Source organism: Barbus barbus (genome assembly GCF_936440315.1).
Source record: "Barbus barbus genome assembly, chromosome: 43".
Classification (NCBI taxonomy): Eukaryota; Metazoa; Chordata; class Actinopteri; order Cypriniformes; family Cyprinidae; genus Barbus; species Barbus barbus.
In genome coordinates, this window is record NC_136721.1 from 3,336,343 (window position 1) to 3,351,126 (window position 14,784).

At 34.8% G+C, this 14,784-nt stretch overlaps 1 protein-coding gene across 1 annotated transcript; it reads right to left on the minus strand.

Moving 5' to 3' along the window:
- Positions 1-10,986: 10,986 nt before the first annotated feature.
- Positions 10,987-12,751, minus strand: LOC306862450 (putative fibroblast growth factor 1). The gene is made up of 3 exons (XM_079405259.1): positions 12,530-12,751; positions 12,172-12,275; positions 10,987-11,947 (listed from the first exon to the last, which is right to left on the minus strand). Exons 1-3 carry the CDS (start codon positions 12,696-12,698, stop codon positions 11,744-11,746), a joined length of 477 nt encoding a protein of 158 aa, XP_079261385.1. The 5' UTR covers positions 12,699-12,751; the 3' UTR covers positions 10,987-11,743.
- Positions 12,752-14,784: the final 2,033 nt, after the last annotated feature.

The following is a 14,784-nucleotide window of genomic DNA, read 5'->3' on the forward strand; positions in this document are numbered from 1 at the left end:
AATCTGCTACGGGGTGATCAAGTTTGCTATGGGCATTTTTCATATCTTTTATATGTGCAGCAGAAATATTCCTTACATGCTCACAGCAGCATGTTGTGGATGTATTGACAGTAGCAAGTCTCAGTACTTGCTCTGCAGCAGCAGCAGCATAGAAATACATTAACATTGTCATGTACATAACCATGCCAATGCCTCTGAGAGTTGGCATGACAGAAAGATATATATTCTAATGCAACTAACAGTGCATTAAAACTGTACCTTTTATCTTTTATCAGTACATCTGGCAAATACAAGTTCTTGACGGGTTCAGCATTTAATATGATTGAACAAATTTCAGCTGTTTGAAGGATCACATTGCTTGTGATCCACTGTGTGTCTTCGCTAATGTAAAACACCTTTGTAAGGTAAAAAATGTAAAACAATCTCAAGCCTTCCTCTTCCTCTCCTTGTAATCCATCTCACAGCCTCTCCTGTCTTCCTGCTCTTGGAGAGGCTGAGAGTTAGTGGCTGATAAGGGTGATGTCATACCTCCGCTTCCTGGGGATGTGAGTAACTGTATACGCTGTGCTGAGGGGCACGGTGGGGAAACCTCGCCAGAGCGCAAGTGCTCTGAACACACACACACACAACTCCGTGAATGCCGTGTCCACCTCCATTTCCAAGCTTTACAGAACATTTGAATGATGCTCACACATCCTGTTAGTCTCAAGATGCAAACACAAATGCACATGCACAGTGGTTTTGGAAAAAATATCTCTTTTTTGGTTCATGGAGTGATTTTGCTTATTGTGGCTTAAAAAGTTCTGATATTACAACATGACCTAATTATTTTTTGCAGGTTTTTAGTCCATATCTTGATATTGTGCATGTCATTGTCTAACTAAACAAACAATCAAACAAATAAATAAATAAATAAAGCAGAACAATTAATGTGCTTTATGAATATGAATACTGATGCTGTTACTAACCTTTCTTTACCTCTCTTTCCTTTTAAAGTCAATATGAAATAAAATAGTTTCTATTTACATTCTTAATTTAATTTTCTGGTCTGGTCTTCATCAATGCTTGCATTCCAAAAGGGGACAATATTTACAATAAAAATGTTTTTAAATTTTTATAAATATAAATTGTTGTATAAACAATGCAGCGGAAGTCCCTTCGGATTAATTACATTTATTATTAAAATTAAATTAAATTAAATTATTATTTCTAATAATAATAATAATAATAAGGTATGGGTTTGATCTGATAAACATTGAATTTGATCTGTATACATTGAATGCAGTGGACATCCCTTCATGTTTATTTAATTTATTAAATCAAAGTTAAGTTAAGTTAAGTTAAGTTAAGTTAAGTTAAGTTAAGTTAAGTTAAGTTAAGTTAAGTTAAGTTAAAAGTTAAGTTAAGTTGTTAAGTTAAATTAAATTAAACTAAATTAAATTCAATTATTGATGATAATAATAATAATTTCAATCAAATATTATAACTTACTCTTAATCAATCTGCTAATCCACCGCAATTGCAAACTTTTTTTTTTTTTTATATCCTGTTTCATTTGTAAATACATCACAATACGGAAGTAAAATGTGTTTTGGAATAACATTTCATGTTTACTTTGAGCCCAACACCTGCATTACCCGCTCTGAATAGCCCAGTTGTCTTGTACACATTCTTTTCATTCTACTAACACAATTCTCTGGTTCATGTCATAAAAGGAGGCATAAAACAGAAAACATTTCCTTTTGTCATTGTCAAATGAAAACCTAAGCCCTTTTAAGAGTGTAAACTGATATTTCCCCATTTATGGTACAGAAACGTGAGTCTACATGTATCTGTCAGCAAGCTGTCCTTTGCCAAGTATCTCTTTCCTGTAAGAGATTACTGTCTTGGAGGTTTGCTATGTAGGTTTAAAAAGATCAGGATGTGGTCCATCTTGTAATTTACACCATGAAAAAAACAAGGAACAAGTAAAGGTGCTCACACCGGAAAACCTGCAGAATGTCAGTCGTTTAATGCTCAGTGTTTCTCTCTTGAGAAGATCTCGAATCAGTCGTGTGTGTGATTTAAGGAGTAAATGGACAGAAGTTCTGCTTCTGCTCCTCACAAACTTTCACCCACATCCTTTTAATTCCACATGCATACAAAGACGCAGACGAGCAGTGATGTGTGAGCTCGCCTCCGCTGGCGGGGCCCCAAAGGCTGCTGTTCTTCTCTAGTCTACCATGGAACTGCTCCTTTCACCGGCTCCAAAGGGACCTCTGATAAGAAATCCTTCTCTGCTACTGAATCTCATGTCCTTCTCTTGCTGTGGAGTCTGACAGAAGCTAACACAAGGACAAAGCAAACGTTAAGTCTTCACTGGCCTGGTTTTAAACTGCCATTATCGTTTATTTAGTATATAGGTTACAGCAATGTAGCCCATACAAAAAGTCACAAAAAACTAAAGAAATGACATTAAAACTTTACAAACTTAAACTACTTGAGAATAATGTTAGTTTTACAAGCAGTATGCTAAAAAAATAATAAAATAGAATTAGATTAAAAAAATTCAGTATGCAAATCTTACATCAATATCATCAATGTCTGTTAGATTTTGAATAGAACTCAAACTTTAAAAAACACTGTATGTAACAAACTTAAAATCTGGCATTTTTGTTTAATTTTTATTGTTTGGTTCTGCATAAATGAAATGCCGTTTCATAGCTGAATTAACACGACGTGATGCTATCTTTGCTGTGTAAATATAAATGGTTAAATAGATAATAGACAGAATAATCCAGCCCGATCTCATGGCAATTACATATTTTACGAGGTGGCGAATTCGTATGATTTTTGCCAAATTGTATGTATTTTACGAGTTGCACAATTCGAACGAATTTGTACAAATGACCTACACCTAACCCCACCCCTAAACCTACCCGTCACTGGGGTTTAGACAAATCGTACGAGTGACGTTGTACGAATTCGTACGAATTAGCCACCTCGTAAAATACTTACGAATTGGTCGTGAGATAGCATTGAATAATCACAATTCAGTATACCAGTCAATACAATAAAGAAGATCAATTGCAATTGATTTAGCAAACATTGCACTGATTCAAACACTGTTGGTTAGCTTAAGTATAATGCTTTAAAAAAAAAAAAAGATTAAATTAGCTGCATTCTGAGCACTGTAAAAACAGCAGACACAGAGGAGTAAAAAGCAAACGATTTCTGACAGGAAGACTACAGCGCACAGTTAGACAAACAGGGAGAAAGAGATCTCTCGGGATACAGGGACAGCTCATCTCTCACACAGATCTGTGTCCAGAGCTCTTCCAGACAGGAAGCGACACGTCTCTCTTGACGACTCCTTAAAAGGGCCCTGCCAGAATACGGCCAGTAAGCTTGAAAATCCCCTCTAACCACCTCTTACCACACCCACTGCAGCTCTAAGGCACCTTTATTACACTCCAGCAGCCTGTCCTACCAGAAATGAACTCTCAATGCAATGCCAACAACACCTGCAGGCTTCCTGACCAACCCATTACTGTAAATACACAGATGACTGATGCATCATACACAGGCCTTGCATTTTCTGTGCTGCTTCTACAGTAAAGCTGAAAGTTCTATTCTATTCTAGGACACAAATGAAATTTAGTTCAATCAGTCATCAGCGAGATGGCTTCTTTTATTTAAATCTCAGAATTGATAAAAGACAAGTTTTGTTTGGTACAATAGATGCCAGGAAATATCCTCCTTATACAGCACTCTGTTTGTTTTCTGTGTTATATGTATGTGCAGACTTTTAAAGGATCACAGGTTTTAAAAATCACTTTCGTAATATAGAACTTTTGATGTGAGCTTAGTACTCTGTGTATTTTAATTTTAATGTGAGGTTAGTTGGTATTGACATTTTATCGTAACAGCAAAATAATTCAGTGTTCCTTAATGACAAACATTCTGCAATCATGTCAATAAACAAAAAATAATAATAATAATAAAATATCCCTTTACTACTTTGGTGTGAGAAATCACTGCAAATGGTTCAGTGCATGAGTATGAATAAATCAAACTGAACTGTGAACAATTTCAGACTTTTTTGCAAACCTGTTTGTAAGAGAAGTACATTTTAGCATCCTTTTAAAAAGAGAACGTATTGTAAAATTAAAAATATACTTAAGTGCAAATTGAATGTAATGTTATCAGCAATATATTTACAATTAAATATCATTTTTTACAATTAAATTATAATTTACATTTTTATTAAATGGAATTAGTTCAACTAAAGAGTGCCTTTTGACCGATTTAAGTAGGACTTAAGTACGTTTATATATAACTTTGAAATTATTCGTATCGTCTTCGAAATATGGATAATGTGTACTAAAATTAATAATCAAGTACTTTATGTGTGCTTTAGTATGTCAGAAAACAAAATTTGAAACATGATAAAAATTATTAAAACATCTTTATTTAAAATGTACATCAAAGTAAAACTTTTGATTTGACATTATTACAGCGTGTACTGAATGTCATTAACTACACTTAAGTGTTCTTTTATTTCATTAATATTATAAAATCTGCAAGTACAATTTTTTTTATATAGCCTACTTAATATAAGGTTTGATGCAAACTAAAAGTTCAATACACTTAAGCACACTTCTTTTTCACAAGGGCGCTTATAAATACTATAATGCATAGTACATGATGTGAAATATCTAGTGTGCAAAGCAAAGGCAACTGTGACAACGAAGGAAAACCGTTTGATGTTTGATAATGGAGAAAAAAAAAAAGTAGACTAGGCTACACCAGGGGGCCAGTTCTCCTCTGGCTCTACAGTAAAAATGTGTTAGTATAAAGTGTTTGTATAGTATATTCGGAAAAAGTCCTGCTGCATTTAGGATTCTCTGAAAGGATGTTTGACTCTTCAGCGTAATGTCTCACAAATCTACTTTTATATCCTCCCAGGAAGCGTCCGATTATCTGTCTTAAAATTAGGACTTTGGTCAACAGGGACTTTTAGGGTTGGGGGAGTGTTTGCGTGGCTTCACTCAAGACATTCCATCCACAGGAAGCTGCTCCGTGCCTCCTGCGCCCGGCCTGATCCACTCCCACATTGAGACAATGGCTCGCTTCAAAAAGGCCTATTTGTTTGGACATTCCTGTGAATAAGGGAATAATTACAGCAGCTCTCCTGCTCTTTCACAAGAGAGGATGCAACTCAAAAAAGAGGCAATGAATGAAGGACAAAAAAGAATGGGTGTGTGTATACATACATAAGTGTGTGTGTGTGTGTGTGTGTGTGCACCCTGCAGCAATGACATCGTAAAGGGAAGGAGATGCCTGGGTTATACTTGGTATGCGAGGCATTCACCATAAATAGGGCCACGACTCTATGTGGTTTTTGTTTGTTGTTAGGTTAGACAGTGGCTATTTTAATTCCAATGGGATTCTATCTAGAGAATGGCTGGAAAAGGAAAAGGGAAGTGATGATGGACGTTAAACTAACAGACATTCAGAGGCCACATTTTTTTTATAGAAGACGGTCCTCAGATGTGCTTTTATGTGGAAAAAGGAGGTGCGTGTGTTACACGCTGCCTTCTAAAAAGAGATTTTTTCCATGAGAACATTAAAGGCGTAGTTCACACAAAAATTAAACTTGTCATTGTTGACATATGTAGTAACAAATCGGTATTATTTTTGTCACAAAAGGAGATGTGCCCAAAAAATGACAGAAAAGCACTATATAATAATCATAAACGCATCCGTTCGAGTCATGTGATATATTTATTCTTAGAATAAAACAATTGATTTTTGTGAGTTAACTAAAACGTTGGAAATCATTGATGCCAAATCTGGTGTACCAATCAGTGCCGGGTAGACTACTTACAAATTGTAGTCCATTACTGATTACACTCTACAAAAAATGCAACTGCACATCGTCCAGTTTACGAAACCTTTTGAGTCTTAAATACTAAAAAATGCTATGTTCTTGAAACTACATAATAACCCTTGTCAGACCAACAAAATTACCCCAAATGTTGTCCCGATTAGTCAAACACAGTTGTCTGAACAAAGAATTTCATATTGTTGAAATGTTAAGGCTTTGTGAGTTCCCAGCATGCATTGCAGCATGAGTTGTTTTACACTACCATTGAGAAATTTTAACCAAAGTATGTTATAGACTTTTCATTAAGACCCTAAAGAATCAAACCAACTTGTGGAAAATGGGCATCCGATGACCCCTTTAAGACAATTTTCTCAAATCCCAATCACTGGGCTTCTGTGCAGAAAAAAAGCAATTATCATAACATGCATATGACTATATGACCCGGTTTCATGCCAAAAATAAAGCTCTTTAGCACACATCACATAAGAGGGCAGTTTAGATGAGATCAGTCTCTCTGACGGCCACTTAATTATTGAAGCTAATGTCAATATTCTATTTCCTGAGGATGTTTTACAGCTCATCAAAGAAATGGGACAGGGATAAAAGATTGTAATATTCCATTCACACTCTCCTGCCAAGAGGGTTTATAATCAGGAAGTATGAAAGACAGGAGGTGGACTTCCTGTACTTCTGGATGGAGATGTAATAGCTTGTGCTATATCACATCATGGGAATATCGAGAACGCATCCTGCCGAGAGCCTCGCTTGTGTTAGTGTGACGCACAAAGGGAGAGTACAGCTGCCATGTATTTGTTATCGTAACGCCGAGTTCATCTTTAGATATTTCGGAGGATGAGAGTCTATTTTTAGCTCTTTCCGCCGATGAATCGGACAGTTATGTGGCTAAGAATGGGAGGTGTGACAAACGAGAATGTGCTGTGCGAGCTGGGGTTCTGGTTGTTATGGAAATCTCACTGATATCTCACAGCCTCTCACAGGAAGAGGAAAAGGTGACCAACACACTAAATGCGTGAGTTACTAAGCACAGATGAAGGACGCCTGTTCCCGAAAGACTTGACCGAGTCAATTCATTCCTGTGGTTCTTTTAATGAAATGCACATTCTTTGTGTCATTTTTTAAATCTTAGGATGTAAGATTGCATAATATGTCACAAGCTTATTAAATCACTATTCACTGCAAATTTAAATCTATTGCATCTTAATTTATAGTTTGGGCCAACATTCCTCAAATCTGGCAGGTCCTGTAGTGGACTGTACTGTATTGATTTTTTTATTTAATTTTTTTTTTATTTAGTTTTTAGTTTATAAGTAGCACAACTGTTTCCAACATTGATGATAAATCAGCATATTAGAAGGATTTCCGAAGGATCATGTGACACTGAAAAGTGGAGTAATGATGCTGAAAATTCAGCTTTGCAGCCCAGAAATAAATTATGTTTTAAAGTATATTAAAATAGAAAACAATTATTTTAAATTACAATAATATTTCACAATATTAATGTTCTTTTGTATTTTTGATCAAATAAATGCAGCCATAAAATATTTTAAACGGCAGTGTATAAGTGCTCTACATACTTTTACGACATGAATTGATCTTGTCATGTCATAAAAAGGTCAATTTATCTGATATTTTGAGAGATGTATTGACCTTGACGCACACATGAGGGTCATGAGGGTCTATAGGAGTCCTCAGTGACACCATTTTCATGTTTTATGTTTTTGACTCCTTCATGTTTCTGCATGTTGGTTACACAACATGATTTTGAGGATTTTATAAATACACTAATAGAGAAAAAGAGAGTCAAGACATTGACGCAATAACCTGGCAACCTCCCAGGACACTGTAGCATTGTGATTATTGCACAATGGTGAATGTATCTCACTACATAATTGTACATGGCTGAGTGAACAATTCTGGGACCAAATATTGATGAGTTAATTAGTACTATAGAGTGCTTCAGAAAGCCAAAACCTGGAAATGAGTTTTAGCACTTCTGGTTCCGTCATCATACAGGTTTGGGTTTTTGGTTCAATGCCTGATGTAAGGTCTGTGGTTAACACAAGCTCAAAATATTTCACATTTTATTCTACGACATAAAACACATCAGTAAAACCACCATTGTGATGTTTTAAGCTTTTACTTAAAGTTAAATTAAACATTATCCCGCCAAACAAGTAAATTCATCTACTCACTAGTCTGCTTTTAGGGGAAAATCTTGAAAATCTTTTAGGGGAAATGTTTTTAAATAAAGACTGAATGAGTTTAAGCTTAATAGTGACACTGAAGTCATGTGACCTTGCCTGTGTTTAGCTTTTTACTTCTGCCGATTGTATTTAGGGTTAAAAAAAATCATAACTTTGTTAATTTGTGGAAATTATCGTGATGAACATGGAACCCTGCATGGCAAAATAAATAAATAAAATAACATAAAAAATGTTTATAAATAAAATTATTGTTAAAAAAATTATTTAAAAAAATATACAAAAAATTACCAAAAATATAGTTGCTAAAATATGCTTCAAAATATATTTGCCTAAATATTTTATTAATGTATTAATATTTTTGAAAATATATTTTAAACATATTAATATATTTCAAATAAAACAGAAAATTATATTTAACACTATATATTTCAATTCAAGAAAATACATTTATGTATCTCACATTTAAAGAAAATCTTGTCTATAAACGAACATATAACACATTTGAATAAAAATTAATTATAAAATAAGCTTATAAAACAATATAATAATATGAATAATCTTATAAAATAAGCATTATTAAATCATAATTAATGTAGTTTTGATCTCTTGGTTATTCCATCCACATTTGCATTTAGCACAAATGTATGCTACTTTAAAATTGGAAATATATTTTCTTGCCCATGAAATACATTTTGAAATATATTTTGGCAGATGAGGGTTGAAACGAAATATATTTTCTATTTCAAAAATGTATTTCATTGAGCTTCAGTGTTTGCAACATATATTGGGCATATCCAGAAGCCAATGTAAAAATCCTTTTTACCAAGTTGGCCTACAAAAATACATGATCAGTGCAGCACTCTATAGACAACCTTAGTGACCCTGGGACAACTTTTCCCGATCGTCCCTCAGACGACAGCCCTGCAATAGCGTTACAAACAAATGCACAAGGATTCCTGGAGAAAGTGTCCACACAGCCCAGATCTGCAGTTTTGAAAACTAGAAGGCCTGGATCCTAATAAGCCGTTCTCCGAGGCCCTACCGCAAGCATGCGAGGCGCACCGTAAAGAATCCCCCCACACACACACACACACACCCTTCTTTCTTCCTCCAACCTCTTCGTATCCTCCCCCCTTCAGCCTCATAGCTTTTGCAGCCGCTCGGGACGTTGCAAAGTGCTTCAGCAGATGGAAAGCAGTCTTTAATTGCAGTGGAATCAGCTGACCGGCATGCATCCCCTCTTTCCGTCCTGGATGGACGGAGACAGAACAACAGCGAGGTAGAAAAGTGAGCGATCATGCAAATGTCAACAACACGCTCCGCTTCTAGATGAGAGTTTGAAGACTCCTCCTGAAGCACGTTGCAGGGGTGTGTGTGTGTGTACTTGAGGTAATGAAGGAGTGTTTGTACAATTTTTGGAGGATTTGTCTTCCGCTTTGACAGGGGTCTGTCAAAGTGCTTTATAATGCTGGTATATTGGCTGCAGTTGCGCTGGGGGAGTCCCAAAGGAAGCTGTTGCTTGTTCAGTTTACAGTGAATGGCTCCCTTCCTGCTCCAACCGTGGCCCCAAAGTGCAGGGCTGTGTGTGTGAGTGTGTGTGAGTGTGTGTGTGTGTATGAGAGAGAGCTCTCCCCTGTGTTTGTGTGGGTGGATATGCAATCTTACATCTGTTTGTTTGATAATGTGTGTGTGTTTGTCTTTTAAAGCTTGCAGATTTGCACTATTAAAACAGTTTGTGGACTTTCTTGTTTCAGTCTTCAACTTTTAACTGTTTACAGAAGGGGGTCTCATTTCCTTGCATTACTGCTGCAATTAGCCATTTGTTTCAGCTGTCGCTCCATAAAGTTCAGTACCTTTACGTAAGCAAGACAGCCCATTATCTGCATTCTTTTGTCTATAGGCTACTACAGATCAGTCTGCAACCTGGAAATAATTTACACTGAAACTCTTACAAGAAAGTTTCAGTAATATATTCTGAGGTTACTCAGAAATGTGTGGAGGACTGCCATTTTCTGCCCAAGTCAACTGAGAAGTGGTTAATTAGATACATTACTGCCATCTGCTGGGGAAAGAACAATCTGTGTCCTGATGAATTTTACATTAGATTGTAAAATTGATTTTCTCAAAAACAAAACGGTTAAACAAAATAGTGTGTTATGCCCAGAACTGGCTGTCATATACTTGTGGATGGCTGTCAGGGCATTGCTTTAATGTTGCCTCGGTGTTCTGGATGGTTGCCTTTTGTCCTATAGATGCCAAGCCAAAAACATAGCTCTGAAATCTTTAAAAAGGTAATAATGCACCTCTCCACTCCTCGGTGTCCTGCCAAATTAAAGCAAAAGTAATAGTGACTTATTTATTTTGAAGTAAAACTAACCTTAAAATAATAATAATAACTTAGAATAAAGTGCAATTTTCTGTCATGTGTTGGGTGACAGATTTTTGTGTTTCTAGAGAATAACCAGCCTTTTGTAAAAAAAAAAAAAAAAAAAACAGTTGCATAATTACAAAACAAAATGCACTTACTGTTTGCAATGTTGTTAAAAATATGTTTGCTGGTTGAAATTAAGCTGAATTAAAATAAAAATTTAGATGAAACACTTAAAAATTTAACTAAATTGAGTAATGTTGCCAACTAACTGTACATGCAAGTACTAAAATGACTAAAAATAAAACTAATGCTAAATTGAAATATTAGGGAGGAAAAACAAATAAAAATGACACATAGCACATAGCAAAATTAATAAAAATTCATTAAAACATTTTTCAAAATATTCATAAATACAAAGATAGTATATAAATAATGCTAAAAAAACACTTAAAATAACACAAAATAATCATGTAAGAAACTATACAGGAGGTTTTTTTATCAATTTTGAAGAGTCATTTGGTAGATCTTGTTTAATTGTTTCAATTTATATGTGTTCAACATTACCCTGGGCCAAAGAAAAGTCATTTTGTTTCCCTTGGTTTGTTGTGTATTCTCCTACTCCGGCTAAAAACACATTCTAATTGCTGGTGGACACAATCTAAAAGCACAGTAAGGTGGGATGCACAAAGCAGAAATATTTAGCAAAATTCCCATAACTGCGCTGTTATTATAATAATCTTAGTATACATGCCAAAAACTCTTCAAAAGGCACCACTGCAGGTCTGAGGTTAAAAAAAGAATTCATATTGCATATTGCAAAATATATATTTTGATTATGTATTTTAAGAATTTGAAATATGTCTTCACAGCTACTGAGGATATATTTTGGAGTTAACCCCATTTGTTTCTAATGAGTTTTCAACAACACAATCAGTTTTATTGCCTTTTATTTGATGTCAAATGGATAAAATAATAACTTTTTGCGATACTGAAAGTATACTTTTCACAGTATTTTCACAGTGAAGCTAGGCTATTTGAAATATGTTTCAGTCCTTAAGTACAGCCTAAATATACAGTATATGTGTAGCTATACAGTAGCCTTTATATGTAGTATATTTACATAGGAAAAGTATCAAAAAATTCAAAGGCTATATCAAAATACTTGTATTTGTTCAAAACTGTACAATAGCAATTAATCAAAATAATGGCTAATTAAGCATCGTCTCAGTTTTTTTGCAGAGCTTGGGTTGTTTTGAGGGCCTCTGATCAACGCACAGGTTACTGTATGCTGCCATCCACTGGAATTGGCAGGAAGTAGATCGCATTTTGGCCCTTGTGTGTTTTGGAGCCGTTTTTTGTCCATCCGTTCTTTCTGATCCCCACGTACCAGTCTCCGTTCTCCTGATACCTCTGTGAGCGGTATGTGTTGTAGTGGTTCTCCTCTATCTTCTCAATGAAGTAACACTCATCGTTCAACATGACCTGACACACAAAACACAGACCAGGGGTGTGTTACTTTACAACCATCATTTCAACCAATCAGACTTCAGGAATTCAAGGAGTTTAAACATCACGATCTAGTTTTAAAAACTCAAATCGATAGATGTGTAAATATTAAATACATTAAATATACGTATAGGTTAATGCATTTTTGTGTTCAAAATTGCATTAAATTTTATATAAAATAAGGTTTTAAAAAAACTTACAGTGCTATAAAGTTTTCCATATTTGTCCATGGCCAGGTATAGTCCAGTCTCATGACCCCTAATGGCCACTAAACCTGCTTTCACTGCTTTCACCTTTAAAAGAGCTGTCATACAATACGTTTTACGGTAAGGTAACAGCCTCTTTTTATGTTACACATTAATTAGCCTACATTTTTACACAATAGGCCTATATTAGTAGTAGTAAGCCTTATCGTTATTTCATAAATATATTTTAGTTAACATTTTTACATTTTAGAATTTACATGTTAGAACATACTTTACGTCTCATGTATATCAAGTATGCTAAGAAAAATAATTAATAAATAAATAAATACAAATCTGTATACTGGATATTTACTGTAAACGTCGTTCTCTTGTCGACTCGCGTCAACAGTCCCGTTAGGTTGGATCCGGAGATGGTATCCTCCATTCCTGCAGTAAAGCTTTTGCAGAGAGTTATGTTTGGGATCTTTCTGCTCGGAGGTCATCGGTAGGAGAGTGAAAGCGGTGATATCCCGCTCGGTCATGGCTCAGAAGTGCTGCTCTGAGACGCGCTGTGCGCATGGACACCCCCGTGACTGAAATGGATGCGTCTTCCGAGCTCAACTACCACTTATAACGGGTATGTGTCATGCAACCTCCTTCACACTTATTATAAACAGCCAAAAAGGTTCTGCTATTTTGAAACATAATTATAGTCCTTATCATTTTGGTCCACAAGAAGTGCTACAAATTTGTATATATTGATTTTGAAAAGAAAAAAGAAATCATATCTTCAATTATATTGTTCTGTTCTTTATAGACCTATACTATATATATACACACACACACACACACAATCTAGGTTATATATATTCTGACTACTTTTTAGATTACTTTCTAACTTATTTTAAACTTACCATTAGACGTACCATATTGAGGTATTGTAAAAAAACAAAGAGAAAAAAATATATATTCCATTTTTGATACCTACATCATAAAATGCATTTGGCCTACACATTACATTATACCAGGGTTTCCCAAACTGGGCTTAATGTAAGAACTGCAGGGGAATAGTGATTGATAAAAAGCTATTCAATCATAAACATGTAAAAAAAAAAAATTATAATAATAAATGTAACCCTTGAACACCAAAAATAGAAATATTGAATTTGTTTACCAGCATGTCAATATGACCATTAAGCAACATGGAACTGTAAACATGCAAATGTGTTGTTAAATTAATTTAATATTATCTTCCTCAGAGATATGACAAAGTGCTTTGGCTGACAAAAAAATATATATTGTTTTAAATATTGTCTAATTGCTTGAGCGGTGCTTTCTTAATAAATTAGGAATGGTTTACTGCCATTGTGTGAATAATATGTATTCATGTAATCCATAAAAAGTAAGTGTAATCTGATTATGAGCATTATAAAAGGTAATACACTCTACTTGATTTCTGGAAGTGTGTGTGTGTGTGTGTGTGTGTGTGTGTGTGTGATCTATTATGATCTATTATCATTTATCTCAAAAACAACTACAAAACCTAAATGCATTGTTCATTAATACTCAAGTTCATTATTGATGATTATTACAGTAATAACTAGATAATTAGGATTGACAGGTCATCAGCTGACCTGAACTCTTCACCGTGTGTCTTTTCACTGAGACATTTGTTCCTAGATGCGGTCAGATCTGTTAGAAGATACGTGACCTCATCCTGCCCAGACAGTGAACTGTGTTGAGTTCATTTCAGGACATGATATATTTAGGTCTGAGTAGTTTGACATACAGTAATAGTATAAATGTGTCGTTACTCATCATACAGACAAATGACAATATATAGATCCATTTGTGCTCTGTAATTTAAGATAACTTTGTATAGTCCAAATAAGCTTTACAGATGTTTATCGGAAAGGGTTTAAACAATACATGTCATGGTTATTCCACGAGCCATAAACAAGTATTGCACAAGTATGCACCTGTGGAACAGACAGCAAACCATTAATGTCACAGCTCCAATAACCTAGGACAGTAAAGAAACTGAGACTTTTCTACTGACTGAAAAACAGCAGGGTTTCTGCTGCAGGAGACACGAGGACTGCAGATGTGGCCAGAGCAATAAACTGGTGTGTCCTTAATATAAAGACAATGCTACCGGGAGACAGGAAGGAGTGTTAATTGTTCTTACAGTGGCAAAATACAGTACAATTTTCACAATATAATACAGTAGAAAATTTGTTAAATATTACTACAATTTAAAGTAACTGTATTTTTTTTTTTTTTTTTTTACTGGGATTTCTGAACCTTCAGAAATCATACTAAAATGCTAATTTGATGCTGAAGTACCATTTTTAATTATTATTAATGTTGAAAAAAGTTTTTTTCTTTAATAAATGTAAAGTTCAATTTATCATATTGACCAATTAAATGCATGCTTGCGGGATATAATAAAAAAATAAAAAATCACTTAAGTTACTATCAACCCAACACTGTAATGCAAAAACAGCTGTAGTGACACATAAAGAACTTGGCCTCCAGAGAACGGCCACTTTAGGAGCTGAATACAGTATTTCCAGCATTTTTAACGTTTACATTTTTATCTCTTTTGGGCTGTATTCTCTTTTTTTT

Bases quoted from the DNA above. Each gene is read 5' to 3' on its own strand.
- LOC306862450 (XM_079405259.1), bottom strand. From the start codon at position 12,698: ATGACCGAGCGGGATATCACCGCTTTCACTCTCCTACCGATGACCTCC. The intron at 12,276-12,529 runs GTAAATATCCAG...ATTGTATGACAG, and splicing joins ACAAGAGAACGACGTTTACA to CTCTTTTAAAGGTGAAAGCA. The intron at 11,948-12,171 runs GTAAGTTTTTTT...TTTGTGTGTCAG, and splicing joins ATGGAAAACTTTATAGCACT to GTCATGTTGAACGATGAGTG.